Source organism: Pseudopipra pipra, chromosome 7 (genome assembly GCF_036250125.1).
Source record: "Pseudopipra pipra isolate bDixPip1 chromosome 7, bDixPip1.hap1, whole genome shotgun sequence".
Lineage (NCBI taxonomy): Eukaryota > Metazoa > Chordata > Aves > Passeriformes > Pipridae > Pseudopipra > Pseudopipra pipra.
Genome location: NC_087555.1, coordinates 7,219,971 through 7,242,813, shown reverse-complemented (window position 1 = coordinate 7,242,813; position 22,843 = coordinate 7,219,971). Strand labels below are relative to the sequence as shown.

The window sequence follows — 22,843 nt, the reverse complement described above, 5'->3', positions numbered from 1 at the left end:
TCTGCATATCACCTCAATTGCTTCTAAAGGTCTGTCAATGTTAATAGTGATGAACACTGCTTTTTTCTCCCTTGTCTTTCTTTGCCTCTGTGTGTCTCTGCCTTTCCCATTTGCTCTTTAACTCATTAGAGGTGCCCCAACTCACTGACCTAAGCTTTGTTGACATAACTGACTCGAGCATCGGCCTGAGGTGGACCCCGTTAAATGCCTCCACCATTATCGGGTACCGCATCACAGTAGTTGCAGCAGGAGAGAGTGTCCCTATTTTTGAAGATTTTGTGGACTCCTCAGTAGGATACTACACAGTGACAGGCCTGGAGCCGGGCATTGATTACGACATCAGTGTAATCACACTCATTAATGGCGGAGAGAGCGCCCCCACCACTCTGACACAGCAAACGGGTGAATCTTGAAAACTTCCATGTTTTGGGACGTGGGCGGTGTTCCCTGCTGGCACTGGCTGTTGGGATGATGGGGCTTTGTCACAAGAGGAGTTGAGCCACTCACTGTGGGGATGCCAGACAGACGCAGCTCGCTGCTTTCTCCCAATGGCAGCTGGGGATGGGTGTGTGCTGCTCAGTTTCTGAATTTGAGGCATTTCAATACCATGAATGGCTGCAGACTTGCCAGGCTCATTCACCTTCTGCTCTTCAGATTTCCAAGATCCAGTTGGAATGGAGCCTGTGTGTGTTCACCAGCCTTTAAAACTGTGATTCCCCAAAATAAGAGTGCCAAAGGGCAGAGCAGATCAGCAGACTCACCCTCCAGCTGTCTGGGCTTCCAGCAGTCCATTTCTGTAGTGGCCTCACTCTTTCCACAATGCCCCAAGGGGTGCAGATGGACACCACTCCCTGAGGACATGCCAGTGACAGCCGTGCCACACTGTCGAGGGTCTCTATAGTGCATGAGCAGAGGGCAAGCTGGAAACTGGTTCTTGCATGAAATCCTGATGTGTTTGAAATTCCTGAGGCTGTAAATCCTTCAACACAAGTAGAAGTAGAGTCATAGGAAATTAGTGATATACCCTCTCCTCTCCTGTGTGTGCATGTATGGATTCTAGATGAGATTACTTTTCCATCTGTAAGCTGCTGTATGGCAACTTTAAACCTCTCTTGGCACCACATCTGTGATATGAAATCCAGCTGCTAGAAGCACATTACTGAAACTTGCTACCTTGTTTTCAAATTAGCCCCATGGGGTATATTTAAGGTATCAGGAATTGCCAAGAGGTTAAAGTGGCCTGACAGTAGTACAGACACATTTTTCTCTTAACCATAGTGGAACCAAGTGTAGTCTAGAAGTCTGTCTGCATGAGTCTGGTGCAGTAGTCAGTAGTCTGTTGTGCATGAGATACTTTCTGTGGTGATTCCCTGAACATGCATCTTGATCAACTGTTATGAATCAGAGGACTGAGCTTGATCTGTTCTTTGCTGTGTAGCTGTGCCTCCTCCCACTGATCTCCGCTTCACTAACGTGGGGCCTGATACCATGAGGGTGACTTGGACTCCCCCGACTTCCATCGTGCTGAGCAGTTTCCTGGTGCGCTACTCACCCGCCAAGAAGGAGGACGACGTTGCAGAGGTGACAGTTTCACCCTCAGACAACATGGTGATCTTAACAAGTAAGTGGGTTACCTACGTAAGTCAAACAAATATAAGAGGCCTCTTTTCATAAAAGCATAGAATTTTTAGGGCTGGGAAAGACCTCATTGAGTCAAGTCATGAACCCAACATCACCATGCTCACCACCAAGCTGTGTCCCCAAGTGCCACATCCACACACCCCTGAACACTTTCAGGGGTGGTGACTCCACACCTGACCAACCTTTCTGTGAAGAAATTTTTCGTAATATCTAACTTTGACCTCCCCTGGTGTGACTTGAGGCCTTTTCTTCTTGTGTATTGTTACCTGGGAGAAGAGACCAACCCCCACCTTGCTCTCCCCTCCTTTCAAGGAGTTGTAGAGAGTGAAGGGCCACATGACACAAGAGGAGGCAAAAGAAAAGTTGCTTACTCTAAGTGTAGCTGGCCAAATTCTCAGCTGGTCTAAGCTGATGTCTCAAGTAGCCTCATACAAACTCACACTAAATGGGCTTTGGCCTCTTGCTTTACTCAGGTTAAAGCCAAACCACAGGAAAGCTTTTTCCTATCAATCCAAGGACAGTGATGAATCAGGCTATTGGGCAATTGCATTGATTTGCAGCCTGGTTAGGTATTAAGAGTAAATACATATTATTCACCTGGTTTGCCAAGGACATGCAGAGGTTCAGGGAGATGATCAGAATGTGCAAAAGGTCATTGCTCCTTTTGGCTTTGTATGCTCAGACCAGAAAATACATATTGCTTGGAACCTTACAGGACATGACGACAAAACACGGGCATTTTCAAAAAGCTGACATTAATTTTTGGTTGTATTTAAAGTTGGGCTTTTTTTTTTTTTTTCTTTGCCCTGGAATCAGGTTGGTTGAGCAAGAGACAATACCCACTTTCAGAATAAGAGACCAAATCTGGAGCTCATCTGAGTTCCAGTAGCTGTGTTGAAAATCCTTGGCCCTATTCCAGTTTATATCAGCTGAAGCTTTGGCCTGGTGCATAACTAAAGTACAAGATAACTAGATGGGATCTTGTAGAAAACAAGTTGCTTCTAGTCAGTCTCCACAAACTGATGAAGCAATGATACAGAATTCCATGCTCCCTCAGGCTAAAGCATTGCAGGCAACCGTAATACCAAAAAAAATAACTGGCTTAAATTTTTGACTGGCCTGGAGGCTCAGATCTTCCATCAAGCAAAACCTGATTACCTCTCTTAAGAAATACAGTTAAAATTGTGTGGGTTGAACAACTTGTAGTTATTAGCAAAGAAATATGTCTAAATCCCTGTTCTTAAACTCCACAGACCTGCTCCCTGGTACTGAGTATCTGGTGAGAGTCTACAGTGTTTCTGAGCAACATGAGAGTGCACCTCTCTATGGAATCCAGAAAACAGGTACTTGGATGCATCCCAGAACATCCTTAATGTCATCCTTTAAGAATTCATTATTTGGACTTAGCTCTCTTTTGTGTGTTGCCACTTTGTTGATGGGTCATCAGCTAGATTATCATCAAACGATAATCATCAAAAGCAGTGCAAATGCACATCTTGGGGAACACTAGGGAATTCTGTGTTTTCTATCTGAGAGCCATAACTGCCATTGTTTTTTAAATTGTAGACCCTGGTGTGAATGTACCCTGAGAACAAGCCCAGGCAGAGCGTGTTGTATCTGTCACTGAGTCTGTCTTGTTCCATAACTGTGTAGCAGACTTTGCTGGTCATGTGCATTGTTTTTCACAGTGTTGTCTGTGTGTGCCACACACGCTTTTCCTGCTGTCGCATTCCAGCACTTATTTATCTCACTTGGATCCTGAACACGTATTTATTTAGTTCCACAGCTGAATAGCATTTGGTTTCTTACCTGGCAGTGTCATGGTACAGAGCTTAAGGAAACGTGGCAGTGGTGATTACGACGAGTAGCTCGTGGAGCTCAGTCTCTTGTCTCTTTGCGACACGCAGGTCTCGATTCCCCCACTGGCCTTGACTTCTCGGATATAACTGCCAACTCCTTCACTGTGCACTGGATGGCTCCACGTGCCGCTACCACAGGCTACAAGATCCGGTACCAGCCGGAGCAGGGCGGTGGCAGGCCCAAGGAGGACCGTGTGCCCCCCTCACGGAACTCCATCACCCTCACCAACCTGCTGCCAGGCACCGAGTACGTGGTCAGCGTCATCGCCATCAACGGCAGGGAGGAGGGCATGCCCCTGGTCGGCCAGCAAACCACAGGTGAGCTTGAGAGAACGCTGCCTAAAAGTTACAGTGAGGGGTTTGAGTGTCCTCTAGTGAAGGAGTCGCTGTTAAACCAGATCTTTCCTACCAGCTGGTAAAACTCAGCTCACGAGGAAGCACATGTGATGCTGAGGTAGGGCCTGGTTTATAAAAAGGTGGGAGGATCCATGCTACTTTCAGACCAAGTCAGACCAATAGTTAGCAGAACTATTTTCATTACATCTGGTCCAATGCCAGATGGTTTTTAACCAGGTACATCACTTGTCGGTGTGTGTGCACAGGGCTAAAAAGGCACACAGGTGAGTAGCAGAGGAGCACGGTAGGGTAGAGTAGAATATGTAGCTGATGTAAACTGTGTTTAAATTCTCCTTTCAATTCTCCTGTTTTTCTAGTGTCTGATGTTCCAAGGGACTTGCAAGTCGCCCCTGCTGGCCCGACCAGCCTTGTGCTTTCCTGGGATGCTCCTGCAGTGACAGTGAGATACTACCGGATCACGTATGGTGAAACAGGTGAGGGCAGGCAGCTACAGCCAGGCACAGACCAGGAACTCTGTTCTGAGGCCTTAGAAAGCCACAGCAAATAGCAAAGGCAACTTTGGCTGTAGCAGACACAGAGGTGTCTTTTTTGAATAAGAGCAAACAATTTTTTGTCTACCAAAAAGAGCATCTGGAGCACTCTCGTGATTTGAGAGGTGGTTCTGCATGCATACTTCATTCTTTTCCTTGGGATCTCTGAAAAGGAATTTGACCCAACAACCATTGAAATCAATAGAGTCCTGCCTTCAACTTGATGCATGCAGGATTGTCCTGCTTTCTGTAATGATTACATTTGTTTTTCCCCAGGTGGAAGCAGCCCTGTGCAGGAGTTTACAGTGCCTGGCACCATGTCTACTGCCACCATCAATGGTGTCAAACCTGGTGTGGAATATACCATCACTATGTATGCTGTAACTGGCCGTGGAGACAGCCCTGCCAGCAGCAAGCCAGTCACTGTCACCTACAAAACAGGTGAGACCTCATTGAACCAAACAAGACACAAAAAACCCCCAAACCCTACAGCTTTGTGTTGGCTTGTCCCCCCAAATGTGTTGCTGATCCCTGGTTTCTTTTAGAAGCCACTGAGCCCATCAGTTGCAGTGGAGCTGCAGCTCTTGGTGGCCCAGCATGATAATGACATGACACGGAAGGGGATCGTGGGCTTGGAGGAGGGAGATCCTGTGGAGTCCAAATGGGGATACAAGCAATGTTTGACTGCTCACTGCAGAGTGGGAATCCTGTTGGGCTTTCATATCATGGAGTCACTGCTGGCCTAACACTGGTGCTTCTGGTGCACTGTCATCCTGATGAGACCTGACTTTCTAACTCCAAGACTGTCACCTCACTCCTCATTCAGATATAACCTAATCTTACTCCTGCTGTAGCTGCAGATAAAGGCATTTAGTAGCCTTTAAAACAGCAAAAATCCTCAACTAATATTGATTCGAGGTCAGTCACCTGCATATCATGGTTAAGGCTTTTTTGGTCTGGGCTAGCATGAGGGACAAATAAGTAGCAACCTGTGTTTTCTAAGAAGTGCAGCCTAGAAAAGAAAGAGCAGAGTAAAATTCAGCCAGGAAACAACAGTGAGGGGAGGGTTTCCTTTACCAACATACTCAGAAAAAATATTTTTATTGCCTAGAAATAGACACACCATCCCAGCTGCAAGTCACCGACGTCCAGGACAACAGCATCAGCATCAGGTGGCAGCCTTCAACATCCCCAGTCACAGGGTATCGAGTGACAGCTGTCCCCAAGAAAGGACATGGGCCCACAAAAACTAAAAACGTCCCTGCAGGTAAGAGTGTGTGTCACCTTCACCAGATCTGTAAGAATGTAAGAGGTGAACACTAAAATCTTTCTCCTGCTTGTAGCTTTTTTGCCATCCTGCTGCCTTCAGTTGGGTCTCATTCAGAAGAAGCTAGGGCAGACTTTTTGCCCCAAAAGCTTTATATTTCTTTGACACCACTGGGCTGCAAGGGATTATTCTTGGCAATCTCGGTGTCTCTGAAAGGCACCTGCATTTCAAAGAAATGCCATTGGATTTTCTAGCATCCAGCAAAGCTTCCTCTGAAATCCTTCTGAAGGTCACATAACGTGACCCTTGGTCGTAGCATGGACTCAGTCACACACACTACAGGCTTGAGCTCGTTACTGTGGAACCTGCCAGGTCAGCTCTTGGGAACACAGTGCATTTTGGGGGATCAGCAGAGGTTAGCACTCAGGGATGCTTGTGATGCAGCTGGGGTGATGGCCAGTCTTATCCCGGAAAATCATGAAAGCTGTATTGTACCTCGTGTGCTAACCTGCCCTTTCAGCTGTGGGGCCTTTGAGCAGGTGCCTTGCTGTGCCCTTCAGAGCAGCATGGTGCAAGCTGAAGGCAAATTTGGTTTGTCAATCCTGTCTTGTTTTAATGACATTTATTCATGGTATGGCTTTTACAGGCTCATCATTCAAGGCTACTTAGAGGGCAGTTCTTTGCTATTCTTTCTGACTAATGCTGTTTTTTCCTGCCAGATCAAACTCAGGTCACTATTGAAGGTCTGCAGCCCACAGTGGAGTACATGGTCAGTGTCTACGCTCAGAACCAGAATGGGGAGAGCCTGCCCTTGGTTGAGACAGCTGTCACCAGTACGTATTTCACTTCATGGGAGCAAAACAAGTGTTATCTGTCAATGTCTGAACCTCCCATGCAGCACCACAGTCCCAGGGAAAGCAAAAGGCAGGGGCCTGCTCTCCAGGAGAATTCAAGGTGGTCTGCCCTGTGAGAAGTACTGTGCACTTAAGTTGCAGATGCTGGCACAAACACAGTCCCTCTGCCTCAAGCACTGGCAAAATGCAATTTCCTGCCCCCTCAAAATGCTGCGCTTCTGATTTTCTTTCACTAAAGCCATGAAGTCTTTTGGGGTTTCGTTTGCCATCAGCCAATCAGTGGGTAAAATGTGCAAAGATCTCCTTTGAGGAGCTAGGTGGCAAAGGTGATTGCTCTTCAGGGACTGGACTGGGCTTGGCAGCACTTGCCCTGTGTGAAGAAGTAAGGGAAACCACATGAGTTGTACCAAGAACTTGGGATGAAGCACTGCAGAGGAAAGGGCAGGTCAGTCCTGGAATTATTGTGTCTGTCTGGATGAAACTGCTCTGGTCCCAAAGAGGACACAAGAGGAAATATGTGACTCAGGGATATCTCTGATGTGAAGTGCCTTTTTAGGGACACCTTTGGGCTAGGGATTTGCCTGTATGTTAGTCCCTTTCTCAGGCTTGTAGTCAAAACCATAACTCAGCCCCAAACGTTACAGAGTTGTCCTGAAGACAACAGGAGCTTCTCCATAGCCTTGCAGAGATGGGAAGAGAGTCCACATCAATTTCAAACTAACAAATTTCTCGACAAAAATCACCTTTGCCAACTAGAAAATGTAGAAAATTGAAGACTAATACAACATGGCAAATAAGGAAGTTGAAACCGTATAGAAAAGCATAATTTTGATCCAATATAAAAATAATATATCAGATCCTCCCATTTTTTGTAACAAGTGGGTATATTTCTGTGGTAGCCACTCCAGACTTCTGTGAACAAGGCTCACTTACCCTACTGTCTAGCACTGAATTCCCACCTTGCTGGGAAAATCTGATTAATTGGTCTAATTGGGAAGTGTGCCTAGCACCCAGCTGCACCTGTGGACATTCATTCCCTGTGCACTCAATACAAAACTGAAAAGTTTGTTCCCAACTGATTTTAAAATATAATATACTGAGTAATTTTGCTTTCTTGATTAGTGTGTTAATTGGGTATTAATTTATGAAAGAAAAACAGTGGGGCTGATTCTCCTTGGGCTGGCACTTTGCACAGCAGCTTACAATAGTGAAAGGCCAGTGCAGCGTGAACCCAAACTTAGTCAGGTGGGTTCTCTGGCTGCCTTTAGCACTAACAGCCAGTTACATGGGAGAAATGGGCCTGAACATTCCCATTTCTTTTTTATACTCTTGTCCACTTTAAGGTAGCTTAATGCTGTTAGACTTGTATAAAAGGTGTTTTGGTGCCAAAGGGACTCAAAAATAGGTAAGGATTGGTGTCCTGGCTGCTTTGAAGGTGGCAATACAAGTCCTTTTGATTTCAACAAGGCCAAGATTGCCTTCCTGCTGTCTGGTGCCCCCAAACTCAGCCTCGTGGGTGTGAGCATGTGTGCAAGGTGCAGCACAGAGGAGAATCAAGTACCCCCTTGCCACGCAAAACTGAAAACTGCTTTGCATGTAATGGAAATGCTTTTTATTTTGCTCACACACAACCTGCTTTTTATCACATAACCTCTTACCGTTAATTTGCCTAACAGACATTGACCGCCCTAAAGGACTAACATTCACTGACGTGGATGTTGATTCCATCAAAATTGCTTGGGAAAGCCCACAGGGGCAAGTCACCAGGTACAGGGTGACCTACTCAAGCCCTGAGGATGGAATCCATGAGCTATTGCCGGCCCCAGGGGGCGAAGAAGACACTGCTGAGCTGCATGGCCTCAGGCCAGGTTCTGAGTACACTATCAGTATCGTTGCCATTTACGATGACATGGAGAGCCTGCCCCTCACTGGGACCCAGTCCACAGGTACACCTTCCACTACCCCCAGCAGGCCATGGCAGCAGGGGCTTCTGCCCTGTTGGGTAATGTGTGCTTCCATGTGCACCTGGGAACCCCCGGGGCAGCCGAGGGGATGCGATTGCTCTTGAGACATGGCTCAGCTGGTGCCAGGGAGCTGGTTGAGAGCAGGGTCAGCCTGCAGACACACTGAGAAGGAAGGAAAGATAGTAGGATTGGAGGAGTAGACTCTGGAGAAAGGAGGGGTGTGTGTCCAGTAGTGTCCTGTTCCTTGTCATGGAGCCTAATCTGTCGTGACCCGCCCTCTCACAACGCTCTTGTCTTACCTTTGGGATGTGGGGCACCTGGAATCAGAGGTAGTTGCCAACAACAGAGAGATGAGGGCAGCTTTCCTCCCCCAGAGATCTTGGATGGGACCAAAGATCAGCAGGAAGAGCTAGAAGATTCCCTAACCCTCGGGTCTCACAGAGCCTCCAGCTCCTTCACTGGCACTGCCCTAAGGACCATGGCCCACGTGCATGCCCACACCCTGTGCTCACATCACCTCCACAAGGAGAGGACATGCTCCATTCAGGAGAGTCCCTTCTGTGCCAGGCTGATCCCACCCCATGTAGAATGTGTTGAAAATTCCTTTGTGAAAAAGGAAAAGGAAGCTAATTGCTTCCAATAAAATTGCTTCCAGCAATATGGAATCCATTGCCAAGCTTCCAGCATTACCAGATGTGACTTTGTTACACAGGTAACACCTGTGTAATAAAGGTCTGCTGTTCATTTGTGGATGAAAAGTTGGTGCTATAATTCCAGAGGTGGAATGAAGACAGTGTTTCCCAGTGTACAGATTGCTATGCTAAACTGCAGCAAAGAGCTGTATTGATGAAACAGCTGGCTGACTACCTGCTAGAAATGCAAATCTAGGACTTCTTCAAATCCACCCTCTGTGGTTTACCTTTTGTGGGCTGTTCAAAAGCATATTTGAAGTCATTCAAGATTTTCCATTGACTCTCACGGGCTTTAGATTGAGTTCTGAGCAAAGCAAGAAGGGAGAATTGTTCTGTATTTTCATTTTATAAAACTGGAAAACTTCACAGCAATGTACTCTACTGGGCACTGTGGTAAGGGATGTCTTTCCTCTGTTTACAACCCATGGATTACCAACAGTAAGGCAAGAAAACACTTCAATGGATGCTCCTTTTTTATGCAAACATTTGTTTATGAGGATATCAGATATGTTAGCTCATGAACAGGCTCTTGTGTGATGAGCCTTATGGCCACCACAGCTCTGCTTTTCCATTGCCTTGCTCTCTGTGTAGTAATTTACACTTGTGTAAGTGGCTGTTAAATGCTTCCCCTCTACGTTTGCAGTATTTTTATATCCTCTCTGCAATTCCTGAGCCTTCTTCCTACTTACTTCTGTAAATCATCATGAACAGATAGGGGCAAGTGAAGCAGGACTAAACAATGAGCTGTGGGCTGAGAAGCAGAGACTGGTGGAATAATTAAAACAGACGAGCCTGCTGTAGATTTAAACACCTCCCAAAGCCTATAGGTTATATCACAGCAAATGTCAGTGCTCTCTTAACTTCAGGGCCTGAAGCATCAATATCTCCTTATTTCTGCTGGAAAGTGTTGTGTAGATTTGAGTCTCCTCCTGAACACCATGTCCCCTTCCGTGGTGCTTTATGCCTGTGCTTGCGGAAGGCACACCACTTTCCTGGCCTAAACCTGTCTCAGGTTCGGGAGAGAAGGCTGTTTTAGCCAAGACTGTCCTTTTTAAACTAACCATGTGCCAATTTGGATTTTTGCAGCAATTCCACCTCCCACAAACCTGAGGTTCACTCAGGTAACTCCCACCAGTCTCACGGCCACCTGGAGCGCACCCAACGTTCGCCTCACTGGCTACAGAGTCAGAGTGAACCCCAAGGAAAAGACTGGGCCTATGAAAGAAATCAACCTTTCTCCAGACAGCACATCCGCAGTCGTGTCTGGATTGATGGTAACTCTTTTCTTTGTGTTGGGAGGAGGAGGTGTTAGGAGAACTTGAAGCAATTTCCAATTCCTGGGTCGGGAACTTCAGTTGGAGCAGAACATTACAACTCCTAAGGGTCTGACTGAAGCTGGTGGCTGGTCAGACTGCAACTACTCCTCACTGTAGTTCTGTAAAAGGCAGGTAATTGGCCTGCTGGATCTGCATTCTTCCTCATCTCCCAGCACAGAGAGACTGGATGCCTTAATCAAATGCAAATTACCAGGTTCACAATCAAGAGTAACCCAGTAAAATGCTTTTACTCATCTCTCACAAAAGAGGTCAAGTAAAGTGATCTAAGGCAGGGGTTTTCAAGCTGTGATATGGGAGCTCTGGCAGTCTCTTTCCTATTTTTAAGACATCTGCAAAATGTAAGTTAAAAATGCAGGTCTTTTGTGAGTAGGCTTAAATTTGCTATATAGCCATCTTCTCCACTGGAAACATTTCAGGAGTTCCTGAACTGGAAAAGGTTGAAAATCACTGCTTTTATGGTTCCTGCAATCTTAAAAAGCTACTGATCTGTTTTTAAGGAGTTTTATGAATCATTTTCAAAAATGAGCCTTAAAAAACGTTCTAATCTAAGTGGGCTCATGGTCTGATGGAGTCAAGGACAAAAAACCCCACACTATAACTTCTACCATTCTTTTATTCACAGCAAGAGCCACCTTATCATTGTAAATGGCATCCATTAACCCTGGGAAAAATAGGAGGGAAATTAGGGTTTTTTTCCTGAAGAATCAGCTTTGAAGCACAGATTCCAAGATGAGGGATGATGAATAAGCTTTTTCCAGGATTTCTTCTGCTCCTGAGTGTGTTCGTGTGCACTACTAGTATTACCAACAGCACTGTTTATCAGGGTCCATGTCTACTCTTTTATTACAGCTGGAAATAATTAGAATTATCCCGTCAATCCATCCCTGATTTGAGTTATTTTAAGGTTTCATACTTCAGTGACTGAGAAATGTGGCTCCACCAAACCCTGAAGGAGGGCAGGAGCATTTCCCTTGTGCTAGTTCCTTCTCCTAACACTGTGTAACCTTGTTCATTCCAGGTAGCAACCAAGTATGAAGTGAGTGTGTATGCCCTGAAGGACTCCCTGACCAGCCGGCCAGCCCAGGGGGTGGTCACCACTCTGGAGAGTAAGTAGTGACCCTCCCCCAGTGACCAGTTAGTCCTGTGTGGATGCAGAGGCCGGGATCCTGCTCTGTGTCGGAAGCGGGCTCTGTACAAAGCTCCACAAGCACTTGGCTGATAGGATTCACAGTCCCCACTGTACTGACAGGACATCTTTTCCTCCTGGTGCAGATGTTAGTCCCCCTCGCAGGCCCCGTGTGACAGATGCCACCGAGACAACCATCACCATCACCTGGAGAACCAAGACTGAGACCATCACTGGCTTCCTGGTTGAAGCTGTCCCAGCCAGTGGCCAGAACCCTGTTCAAAGGACCATCAGCCCTGAAGTCAGGAGTTACACTATCACTGGTAAGTGGGGGCTTCTGCAGGTGCAGGCCCTACCCGGGGCATATCAGATTCTTGGATTCTAATTGAATTTCCTTGAGGAGAAATACTGCAGGAACAAAAGGAAGGAAAAAATATGAGTTATAAAGACCAGTCTCCAAGAAGAGATTGTTGAAAGACATTCTGATGGCCCTTTTGGATGGATTAGCTAACATTTATGTTTCAATCTCATTTTAGGCTTGCAGCCTGGCACTGACTACAAGATCTACCTTTACACCCTGAACGAGAATGCACGCAGCTCTCCAGTAGTACTTGATGCCTCCACTGGTAATGATCTTGTCTGACTTTTCTGCTCATGTTGACACATAGTAACCACATATGGTCAATTAGGAGTTGCCTGTATCTGATCACATTCAATGTTTACTGTGACTTAGAGCAATAGGTTTTACTCCTGAGTTTGAGAAGGGTGTTGAGCAGATAGTAAAGAATCTGCTGGTCTTTACTGCATTTGACTTGTTTCCTTTTGCTTTCCCCCAGCTATCGATGCTCCTTCTAACCTGCGCTTCCTTACAACCACGAGCAACTCCATCCTGCTTACCTGGCAGGCTCCCCGAGCCAAGATCACTGGCTACATCATCAGATATGAGAAACCTGGCTCACCTGTCAAGGAGGTTCTGCCTCGCCCTCGGCCCGGCACCACCGAGGCCACTATTACTGGTAAATGTTTTGTCTGGGAGCTCTCCATCTGAAACACCTAAATTTGAAGAGAAAGGGAAGGCAGAATTATAAAATGTGTTGGTGGTCAGATAATAGAAAGAGACTTATTGTGGTTTCCCTTATTGTGGTTTCCAATGCCAGTCAGTGGTTTTATGACCACACCTGTCCTACAACACATTAGTCTTCACTGATCGTTCAGCCACCACAACTGAACAATCCAGATGTTCGTTTCTACTGTCACCACAGTTGTTGTCCTTTCAAGGAAAAAAGGTCCTGACTGTGGCACCCTGCCAGTCACACCTGCTGGGCTCATTATGTTTGGGTCTGTGATCCCAGCTGACATGGTCAGATTTCAGACTTGCTCTGAGAAACAGGAGGCTGAACTCTCTTGTCCTCCCTGAAAACCTCAGATCCAAAATGCACACACCCATGCTGTAGCCATTACCCACCTCATTCTGCCTCAGATCTCACACATAATCATAAAAGAAAAGCAACTCTTCATTTTAAGATGGTTTTATGTCCTTCCTCCCTCCCTAGGTTTGGAACCAGGTACTGAATACATCATCTACATCATTGCAGTGAAGAACACTCAGAAGAGTGAACCACTGGTTGGCAGAAAAAGGACAGGTAAAACAAAGCTCTGGATTGGTGTGTGCCAACAGGAGATGATGTTTTCCAGTTGCAGAATACAATGTCAGGATTGAAATGATAATGGTTTTTAAAATATCCTGTTCACACCACTCACACCATGTCTCTTTCTATTGAGTCAAATAGGCTTTGTAAGAAGGTTTTTCTTTCTAGGATGCAGGAGGTACAATTCTGAAATTACATTGTGTTTAGCTGTGCTTGAACGCTAAGAACAGAACAATATGCTTGGTGCTGGATTCTTGCCTGGGTACCTACTTGATAATTAAGTTAGAGTTGACACTCACATTACGGCCTAACACATGATGGCATCAAATGCAGAAACCATTCATTTGTTGCCCATTGCATTTCCTTACTCTGCAACTTTCACAGTATGAGACTGAGATACCTGTAGCAAGCAAAATACCAGCTAGGTATCCAAATGTGACCAAGGAGCTAATTTCTTCCTCCATACCAGTGATTCCTCTTAAACTGATAACCTGTGACTATCATTTGTAATCATGTGTAATAATTTCTTCTCAATTATTTTCTTTTTTGAAATTCTTCTCAAAAAGTGGTGGTGGCTTCTTTGGGTTCCAGTGTTCAAAACTGTTGCTCAGCTGTATAAAAACTTCATACCGACACACTTCTTATGCCTATGTATGAAAGATGTACATATATTTATATGGTATATAACTGTATAGAGAGAAATTAACTTTACAGTCACAATGAGGTCATAAAAAGTGTGTTGCATGCTGGGATGATTGCTAATATTTGCTGCTTGGAGTGGTGTACAGCACCCACTGCAGCTGTTTAATTTGCTGTTGTTGATTTGCACGCTTTGCTTTATGACTCCAACTTTTCTTTGGCCAGATGACCTCCCCACATTGATTACCAGACCACACCCCAACCAGCCTGACATCCTGGATGTGCCTTCCATTGACGAGGGGACCCCCTACATCACAAACAACAGGTATGACAATGGAAATGGTATCCAACTTCCAGGCACCTCTGGACACCCACAGACAGTAGGACACCAGGGCCAGCAGGTCTTCTTTGAGGAGCATGGCTACAGGCGGCCTGTGCCCACCACAGCCACTCCCCTCAGGCCGGGCTCGAGGCGGCCGCTGCCCAACGTGGACGAGGCCATCGAGATCCCGGGCTACCAGGTGCCCATCATCGTGGAGCCTTCCTACCCTCACTCCCGCGGGCCCCGGCGCAACGACACCACGGGCCAAGAAGCTCTTTCTCAGACAACCATCTCCTGGAGGCCACTGCTGGAGAGCTCCGAGTACATCATCTCCTGTCAGCCCATCAGCCAGGACGAGGATACACTGCAGGTAACTGGGCTGTCCCAGCAGAGCCTCACCTGTGGCAGCACATTCCCTTGGGAGAGCATTCCCTTTGCTGTGCTAAGGGAGTGCCAGTCAGAATCAGCTTGAAGAGTCAGTTTTAACACACAGCTGAGACCAGAAAGGATAAATGCCTCCCTCCTCTCCTTCATGGAGAAGGCTACAGGATAAAACAGCTAAACCAGAAAGCCTTGAAATGCTGTCAGGACTAACATTTCACCATGGAAGGGGGCAGTCAGGGAAATAAGTGGGAGTTTCAAAGACTGAGGTGCTGCTTCTCCAAGCCAAAGACTCCTCCTATGTCTCCCTTGGTTTCTGTTTCCCTGAAATGGCAGTAATAACATACCCCTCATGATCTATAGTCCAGAGTAAGCAAGTTTAATTTGGTATTGTTTGAAGTTCTCAGAACATCTGAGGGGAATGGTCTGGCTCCAAGATGGTCATAGAGGTCAGTCTAAGCCTCTCTTTCCTGTGAGAGAGGTAGCACCTAAAGGGTGTTCACTCCTCCCTTTCCAGTGACCTGGCATTGTCTCTTGTTGCAGTTCAGGGTTCCTGGCACTTCCTCCAGTGCCACACTCACGGGTCTTACAAGAGGGGCCACCTACAACATCATAGTGGAAGCCCTGAAGGATCACCGGAGACAGAAGGTGCTGGAGGAGGTGGTCACAGTTGGCAATACTGGTGAGGAAAAACCTTACAGAGTCTGGGTGAACCTGTGCTGTCCCTGCCTCATTTCCTTTACTCAAGGCAACCTACCTGGTGCCCAGGCTTGAGAGTAGTTCAGAAAGGAAACCTCTTCTGGTAAGGAGAGTTTTTGTAGCAGGACACTGGGACAAGTGATTTGTGAGGTCCACTGGTTTGGGATAACTGACTGTGGGACTAGAGCTATTCTGATCTGCTGTCTAACCACAGTGTGCTTTGATGCTCCACAAGCTCCTCAAGGTTCAGTGCCTGAGAGAGACTAAGAGAGCTGGTATTTGCTCCTCTTGAAGGAAGTCTGGGATCACGCTGGAGTCGCAGATTCCTGCCTGGCTGCTTAACTGCCCTGTCAAGTCACTTCCCACTGCTGCTGTTATCCAGCAGCCCTGTAGACCATCTCAAAGGCAGGTCTGGCAGCAGGGCAGGCTGCCCACAGAGATGCTGATTAAGCACCAACAGGCAGCATTTAGAAGCCATGTGACCAACCACAAGTACTTGTGGTCTGAGACAGCACTTCCCACAGCTGGAGAGCCCAGAGCCCACACACACCCTGTGGGACCTGGGGCTGGTCAACAGCCCTCTTCTCCTCCTGTGTGTATTTTGAGGTGAAAAAGAAGAGGAGGAGAGGAAATGAAGAGATAAGGGTTTATTTTCTCCATCCATTCAGTCTCTCCATGCAGTTCCTACTGCCTCCACCTCCCTTGGAAATAAAGCTATTTTTCTGCTTTCAGCACCCCAGTCTGTCCTAGACTGAACCAAAACCATTAACTCTCAATCATCACATGCTGAACTGGTGGTTGTAAAACACCCACCTGCCAGGCAGGGCACACACCTAAGGTGAAAAATCACTGTCCAACAACATGGTCTGCTCTCCTTCTCCCGTGCCCCTGCCAAGAGCTGGAACCTGAAGCGCCCCAAAAAAGTGCACGTGCACCTACCAACCCCTGTTATCCCCAGCATCTGACAGCACATTTCTCTTAAAAACAGGCAGAGTCAAGTCATTGCTCTCCAGCAGCAAATGCAGAAACTCACACTTGCTTGAGATTTGGCAAATGAGAAAACAGCCTTCATGCCAGTTTTTTTAATCATTCAGCTGCTGTGACACATGCAAATGGAAAATGAATCCCAGGGAGTCTGGACTGCTGACAGAACCATCAAGTACATGCCCATGAGGCAGCTCCATTACTGTCAGGGGATTATAAGAAGAAAAAAAGTGTCTATTCAGTGAAAATCGTTCTGTGTTTCAGTAGTTCCTATTGCTGAGTGTGATGAGTGTTTCTTCTTTTTTTTTTGTTGTTGCAGTGACTGACGGACTAAACCAGCCAGCTGATGACACCTGCTTCGATACTTACACTGGCTCCTTCTATTCCATTGGCGAGGAATGGGAGCGCTTATCTGAAACTGGCTTTAAGCTCTGGTGCCAGTGTTTAGGCTTTGGCAGTGGCCATTTCAGATGTGATTCTTCTAGTGAGTAGCTTGCTTTTAACCTCCCCCCATCTCCAGTCTCCCTGAGCACTAGTGGCATGTTTGACAGAACCAGCCTGATCCAAACATGAGGCAAAGGAATGCAGGATCTGAAGTATTTAAACCAAAGCAATGTTTTGCATCATGGGAAGTGATGGAAAACTTTGGTTGCCTCTGAGCTGTGCAGCTTATCTAGTATTGCCATTCACTGCACCAGCAATGATTAATATTGTACTGATAAATTAATTTTCACCCTAGTTAAATGTTTATTTTATTTTCCCTACCCTTGCCAGGCAAGGTAATATGTAAAAGTGAGATTGGCAAGACACCCAAGTGACAGTGTCTGAGTAACCGTTTGAAACAACAGCTTTGAATATCAAGTTGGTTTTGGATCTTCATCTCCTGATTGTACACATTGTTACAGTGGGCTGGAGAGAAGTGGTGTGGATTTCTCCACTGGGGTTACAGTGGGTGTTACAGCCAGTCTGGTTTGCAGTGCAGACAGCCTTTGCAAAGCATCTTGCAAAACCAGTTTTCTAATTTTCTAACGCTTCTGCCCAGGGCACTAAGTTTTATTCTTTGCAGACTGTGGCTTACATGGAAAAGCATCAAACTTGATGTAAGGGAGTGGAACAAAAGTCCGTGATTAAGCAGTTTAACACAACACATACCCAACTAATTGAAATTAGGCTTTTAAATTGTGGGATAAGCTCAGCAAAGAGGATATTTCTGCAATTTGCATAGGCTCAGAGGAGTGACTGAAGGAAAGACTCTTATTTTACAGGATTAATATTTATATGTCATTATATGATACACATGGCTTACCCATTGTGTCTTGCAGCCTCTGTGATACAGTTTATACTGGGTGTTTGCTCAAAAAAAAGAGTATTTAAAATATTTTTCTCTTTCTTCCTGCCCCATGTCTGTTAAATTCCCTTTCATTTCTCTTCCTTCCCTGTTAACCAACCCTCCTCTCCCTCTCCCCACTCTTTGTCACATCCTACCTACTCTTTTCCCAAGAGCCTCTAGCCATTTCCCAAAGCTGAAACAGTCCTCAGCAGTTAAAAACTGCAGCATCTGAACTCGTTTCCTCCTTGGGACTTACATGAGGTGAAAAGATTCCTTCTCTTGCCCTTTTGTTGGCTCCTGAGACAATGCCAACCTGTTTCCCTCCTGCTGTGCCACTGCAGCATGTGGGATAACTCCTGCTTCTTGTTGCTCTGCCTCCCCCAGAGTGGTGCCACGACAATGGAGTGAACTACAAGATTGGGGAGAAGTGGGACCGGCAAGGGGAGAACGGCCAGATGATGAGCTGCACCTGCCTGGGGAATGGAAAAGGAGAATTCAAGTGTGAACCTCGTAAGTCTCTTTGTGATGTTCATTTGAGCTCCCATTCAGGAAATTTCAGCATCTTAGGGCTGTCCCCATTAACTTTTTGTCCTGCCTTGGGGGCATGCAGAATATCAGTGTGTCTGATTCAGGCTGGACTGGTGACACCTTCAATCTGTTCTCACAAGGGCTGAAGACATAAATCTCATATTCCTGAGCCTGAAAAGAAGAAAACCCTCTTGTGAGCTCAGGTCACAGCACACTCAGCCCTGCCTGTTTCTGGCCCTGGAGCTGCACACCAGGGACACGTCACTGCACTGAGTGGTGTGGATCACCCCAGGTGGACTCTTCTGCAGGGCCTGTGGCTTGAAGCTCCTCTGGACTTCATGCTGTGATTTAAAGTGCATTGCTCTTGTCAGGCCAATAGCCTCACGTTCTCGTTAAAAGTGGAGCTATAAAAATGACTGATGTTCCCTTGCCAGTCCATGAGCCTCTGATCAGACACGGAGAGTGTACTGGCCATGGGCTCCCCTCTCGTCACCAAGCTGCTCTGAGAATGCTTAAAGCCAAGCACAGGCCCCAGAGTGAGCTCTGCCTGTTCCTCCACAGATGAGACCACATGCTACGACGATGGGAAGATGTACCAGGTTGGAGAGCAGTGGCAGAAGGAGTACTTTGGGGCCATCTGCTCCTGCACTTGTTACGGAGGGCAGCAGGTAAGGAGCAGGGATGTGGTGAGCTGAACATAGGGAATGGAGAGAGGGGTTGTGCTGGGGTGCAGTTCTGAGACTGCTGGGTTTTAGGTCATGAAAAGGGCCAAAACAGGCCCATGTAAGAAAAATGATTAGTAGAAGAACTTAAATATTTACTATCAGGGGCTGGGTGGTATAACATGGGAGCATGTTATGCTCCCATGGCTAGTGTTGGTGGCTCTGTAGGCATGTGTATGAATGTGGATGAATTAATGGCTTTTAAGCTGAAGGAGGGTAGATCTAGATTAGATACTAGGAATGAATTCTTCCCTGAAAGTGTGGTGAGGCCCTGGCACAGGCTGCCCAGAGAAGCTGTGGCTGCCCCATCCCTGGAAGTGTCCCAGGCCAGGTTGGATAGGGCTTGGAGCAACCTGGTCTAGGTAGAAGGTGTCTCTGCCCATGGCAGGGGGGTGGAATGAGATGATCTTCAGGGTCCCTTCCAAGCCAACCCATTCTCTGAGTCCTGGCAGCTCCTTTGCCCTCCCACCAGTGGGGTGTGACCGGTATGTTGTGTCCTTGCAGGGCTGGCGCTGTGACAACTGCCGCAGACCCAGCGTGGAGGTGGCCCCCGAGGGCTCTGCTGGCCACAGCTACACACAGTTTACACAGAGATACCACCAGGCCACGAACACCGTGAGTACCCCTTCCTTCTCTGCCCTGTCTTACTGTGAGCCTGGTCTCTGGCACAGCTCTGGGGGGTCCGTGCAGAGCTAAGGGTGAGAGGAGCTGCAGCTTCTGCTCGGGCAGGGGTGCATGAGGGCACTGAGCCAGCCAGCACTGCACAGCACATCTGCATGAGCCCACCCTCCACACACAGTCAGTGCAGGATCCGGTTGCATGCTCCGAGGTGGTAGTGCATGGAGAGATTCCCAAGCCTTCCCTTGCTGCCGTGAGCCAACTGCGCGCTTTGTGCTGGGAAAACCGAACAGCAACAATTCCCAGCCCAAAGCACAGCAGGGCCGTGTCCGTCCTCCCAGGATGGAGCACTAACCGATTTCCTTCCCTCCCGACAGAACGTGAACTGCCCCATTGAGTGTTTCATGCCCTTAGATGTACAGGCAGACACACAGCAGCCACGGGGAAAGTAACAGCGAGCGACACTGGCGGCAATGGCAACAGACAAACCAAAGCATAAATACCCATGTGCCACGGTCACCATCCAAACTGGAGGGATGCTAGCAAATCTGCATCTTCTGAGAATGGCCCTCTGCTCTGGAGCCATTTTCCCAGCTTAAGCTCAACTCACAGCTTCTCCAAGCGCCACTCTTGGAGTGTTTCAGACTTTTCTCATGATTGATAGCGATTGTCTTGGTTCTGCCCAGGGTGTTGAATACCAGTCAATATTTTCAAATTTAAAGGGAAAAAATAAAGCGAGGTGGGGGGGGAAGGTTCTAAATCACAAATTTGGTGGGAGATCAAAATATTGAGGGTGAGGGAGGGTGTAGAAATTCAAGGTTCCCGTGCTATGCAAAGAACATTTGAGTACAACATTACTGAGGTTTAGGGATAGGAAAGTCCACCAAACACTTCTGCTTTCACATAAGCGTGCAGCCAGCAATAAGATAGGAACAGCAAATCCAATCACTGTGATATTTAAAATATGCACAGTCCTAATCCTTTCTCAATGATCCTAGTATTTTTCTAGCTGTATCTTTATATCTCATACCGTTATTTATCAGTTTTGTTCCCCTGACCTTCAAGTGTTTTTATATGGGAATAAAATGTATTGAGGACACTTAGTATGCGGTTGACAAAGAGGAATTTGGTGTAATTATGATCAGTGATTATTTTTATACTGTAAGTGCCAAAGCTTTACTACTGTGGAAAAGAAAAAAACAACTCTTTTAATAAAAAGATTTACAAACCAGACATATAGTTTAAGTGATTCTCTTTGCTACCATGGAATTTAGGATGAAGATGATTATGCAGAGCGGGATTATGCAGAGCGAGATTATTCTGAGCGGGATTATTCAGAGCTGGAGTAAGAGTGCCTTGACACAAGATGGACCAAACACCCCAAGGAAGCATGAAGTAAACCTCAAGAGAATATTGGTAGAGCAGCTTGTTAATTAAAGGCTTGCAGCTGCACCCCCTGCTCCTGTAGAGTGCAAAGACAGTGAGTAGGTACAGGCTTGCTTTGGGGCAACAGCGGGAAGGGAGGGAAAGGAAAACAGTCCCTGCTTTGCACGTGAAGTAAGGTGTAGCAATGGTCCTAATCCAGCCAGACACCTACATACCCAAAATTAAATAAGCTTTCAGTGGTTGAGTTGCCAAAAGGAGCGAGACCGTCCAAACCTGTGATGTTGGATGTGTTCAAGGATTCAGAGCCCAGCAGGGGACAGGCACCACCTTCGTCCCTGCCTGTGCCTTACGGGCCCCTTTCACATCTCCTGTGCTTCTACGTCATGGGACGGGGAGGGAGGCGAAGGAAAAATTCCCCTCAAAACCCTTTTTAAAACAAAGCCAGTCTTTAGAACAAACCAAGTCAGCACTGAGTCCCTTTTGCTTGTGCTGCCAATGCTGCCCATGCCTGTCCAGCCTTTGCAAACGCAGAGCAGGGTCAGGAAAGGTCCTGCCGCGATTCCTCGGCCCCGTTCCCGCCTGGCTGCACACGCACTGTACTGCTCAAGGCAATGGGATTCTCTGCACTGAATAAAGCATCGCATGAAAAGACAATTTGGCTCCTTGACATGCGAAACACACAAGGCAGTTGCCTTCAGGGATTGCTATTCATAGAACAAGCCAAACATTTACAGAGTGTGATGATTGCAGCGGCAATCAGCTCTGTCCCACCAGTGTTCCAGAGCCAAATGAGCCCCTAAAATACAGGAGATCTAAAACTGCCTAGACAGAGATGCACAGAAGAATACTTTCCCATTAAACTAGATTGCTATTTGGTTTTCCCAAGTGAGGGCTACATATTTTGGACCAGAGACCAATTGCAAAGATCCCTCTATAGTCACTTTGTCACTAAGTAATTCATTCACTTCATGGACACACAAGAATTACCCAGCAGAAAAGGAGTCCACCTCACCTCTGCACTCCAATGTCACAACTCTTGTAACAGCAGCAAACACCTCCCCCTCCCCACAGGAACCATTTCAAGATAAAATGGTTTAAACAGCCCATTTTCCCAAGCTCTCTGTAGAGGCTTGTCCGTGCCTTAGAGCACACAAAGGTTTATACTGTTGATAATTTCTGGATATTTTTACATTGCTGATAATTTATTTTTAACATTCAGCAGTGCAGTGCTGGGTATTTTGTCACAGCTACATCTGTTTTCATCCCATTTGAAAAGCACTAGCAGAGTGCAGCACAGAGGGTGTGGTACCTGTGAGATCTGAGGTCTCAACAACACATCGCCTTCTGGAAACCACCAGCAAACACAAGGAACCAAGGTTTTTGAGGGTTCCCATCCTTCCCCCAGGCCCTACTGCATGGAGTGGCCATGGAACAGCAGCTGGACCTTAAAACAGGCTTGATTTATATCCACAATCCACTTGAGCCCCAAGATAACTAGCCCAGGAACAACCAGAGTCAGGGTTCTGTACTCCGGGGAGGAGTTCCTTGGTGGCTGGAGGGAAAAAATAAATAAGTCTAAAAAAAAATTAAAAAAATCTACTACTGCCTGCCAAGGGCAAGAATGATCCCTCCCTGCTCTCCTGTTTCTGTCCATGCTTTGGGAGCTGTTGTGCCAGCACAGGACCTGCCAGGGGCAAGGTGCCATAGGGTGACGGTGCAGATCCGAGCCTGGCAGCAGTTCACTCTTCAGCACACGGAGGCTGAAGGTGGCAACCTGCCCCTGTGGGAAGGGACATTCCCTATCCTGAGGGAAACAGGTACCAAGCAGAGCTACACAGCTCACTTGTAATCGCTGCAACCATCCAAGGGAGGAGTCATTCCTTCATCCAGCAGGTCAGGGAGCTTCATAAGGGACTCTACAGCCCATCACAGCCCTTTCTTACAGAGAACCACTCTCA

The 22,843-nt window shown here is 46.9% G+C and overlaps 1 protein-coding gene across 7 annotated transcripts in view; it reads left to right on the top strand.

The window, feature by feature from the left end:
* Window positions 1–20,975, top strand: part of FN1 (fibronectin 1) — a 52,928-nt gene extending 31,953 nt beyond the window's left edge. Inside the window, exons 25-47 of one of the 7 annotated variants that reach the window (XM_064660364.1) lie at window positions 130–402; window positions 1,439–1,621; window positions 2,895–2,984; window positions 3,549–3,818; window positions 4,214–4,330; window positions 4,664–4,828; window positions 5,499–5,654; window positions 6,374–6,487; window positions 8,185–8,454; window positions 10,251–10,438; window positions 11,520–11,607; window positions 11,774–11,950; window positions 12,164–12,253; window positions 12,464–12,643; window positions 13,181–13,270; window positions 14,141–14,240; window positions 14,376–14,607; window positions 15,162–15,300; window positions 16,621–16,785; window positions 18,016–18,141; window positions 18,721–18,827; window positions 19,386–19,496; window positions 19,877–20,732. In XM_064660364.1, coding sequence (XP_064516434.1) covers window positions 130–402; window positions 1,439–1,621; window positions 2,895–2,984; window positions 3,549–3,818; window positions 4,214–4,330; window positions 4,664–4,828; window positions 5,499–5,654; window positions 6,374–6,487; window positions 8,185–8,454; window positions 10,251–10,438; window positions 11,520–11,607; window positions 11,774–11,950; window positions 12,164–12,253; window positions 12,464–12,643; window positions 13,181–13,270; window positions 14,141–14,240; window positions 14,376–14,607; window positions 15,162–15,300; window positions 16,621–16,785; window positions 18,016–18,141; window positions 18,721–18,827; window positions 19,386–19,496; window positions 19,877–19,951 — 3,506 coding nt within the window. In that variant the 3' untranslated portion in view covers window positions 19,952–20,732. Of the gene's footprint in view, window positions 1–129; window positions 403–1,438; window positions 1,622–2,894; window positions 2,985–3,548; window positions 3,819–4,213; window positions 4,331–4,663; window positions 4,829–5,498; window positions 5,655–6,373; window positions 6,488–8,184; window positions 8,455–10,250; window positions 10,439–11,519; window positions 11,608–11,773; window positions 11,951–12,163; window positions 12,254–12,463; window positions 12,644–13,180; window positions 13,271–14,140; window positions 14,608–15,161; window positions 15,301–16,620; window positions 16,786–18,015; window positions 18,142–18,720; window positions 18,828–19,385; window positions 19,497–19,876; window positions 20,733–20,773 lie in introns of those variants that run through there. The other 6 variants (XM_064660362.1, XM_064660363.1, XM_064660361.1 and 3 more) reach the window with 6 other exon arrangements.
* The last annotated feature ends 1,868 nt before the right edge of the window (window positions 20,976–22,843 follow it).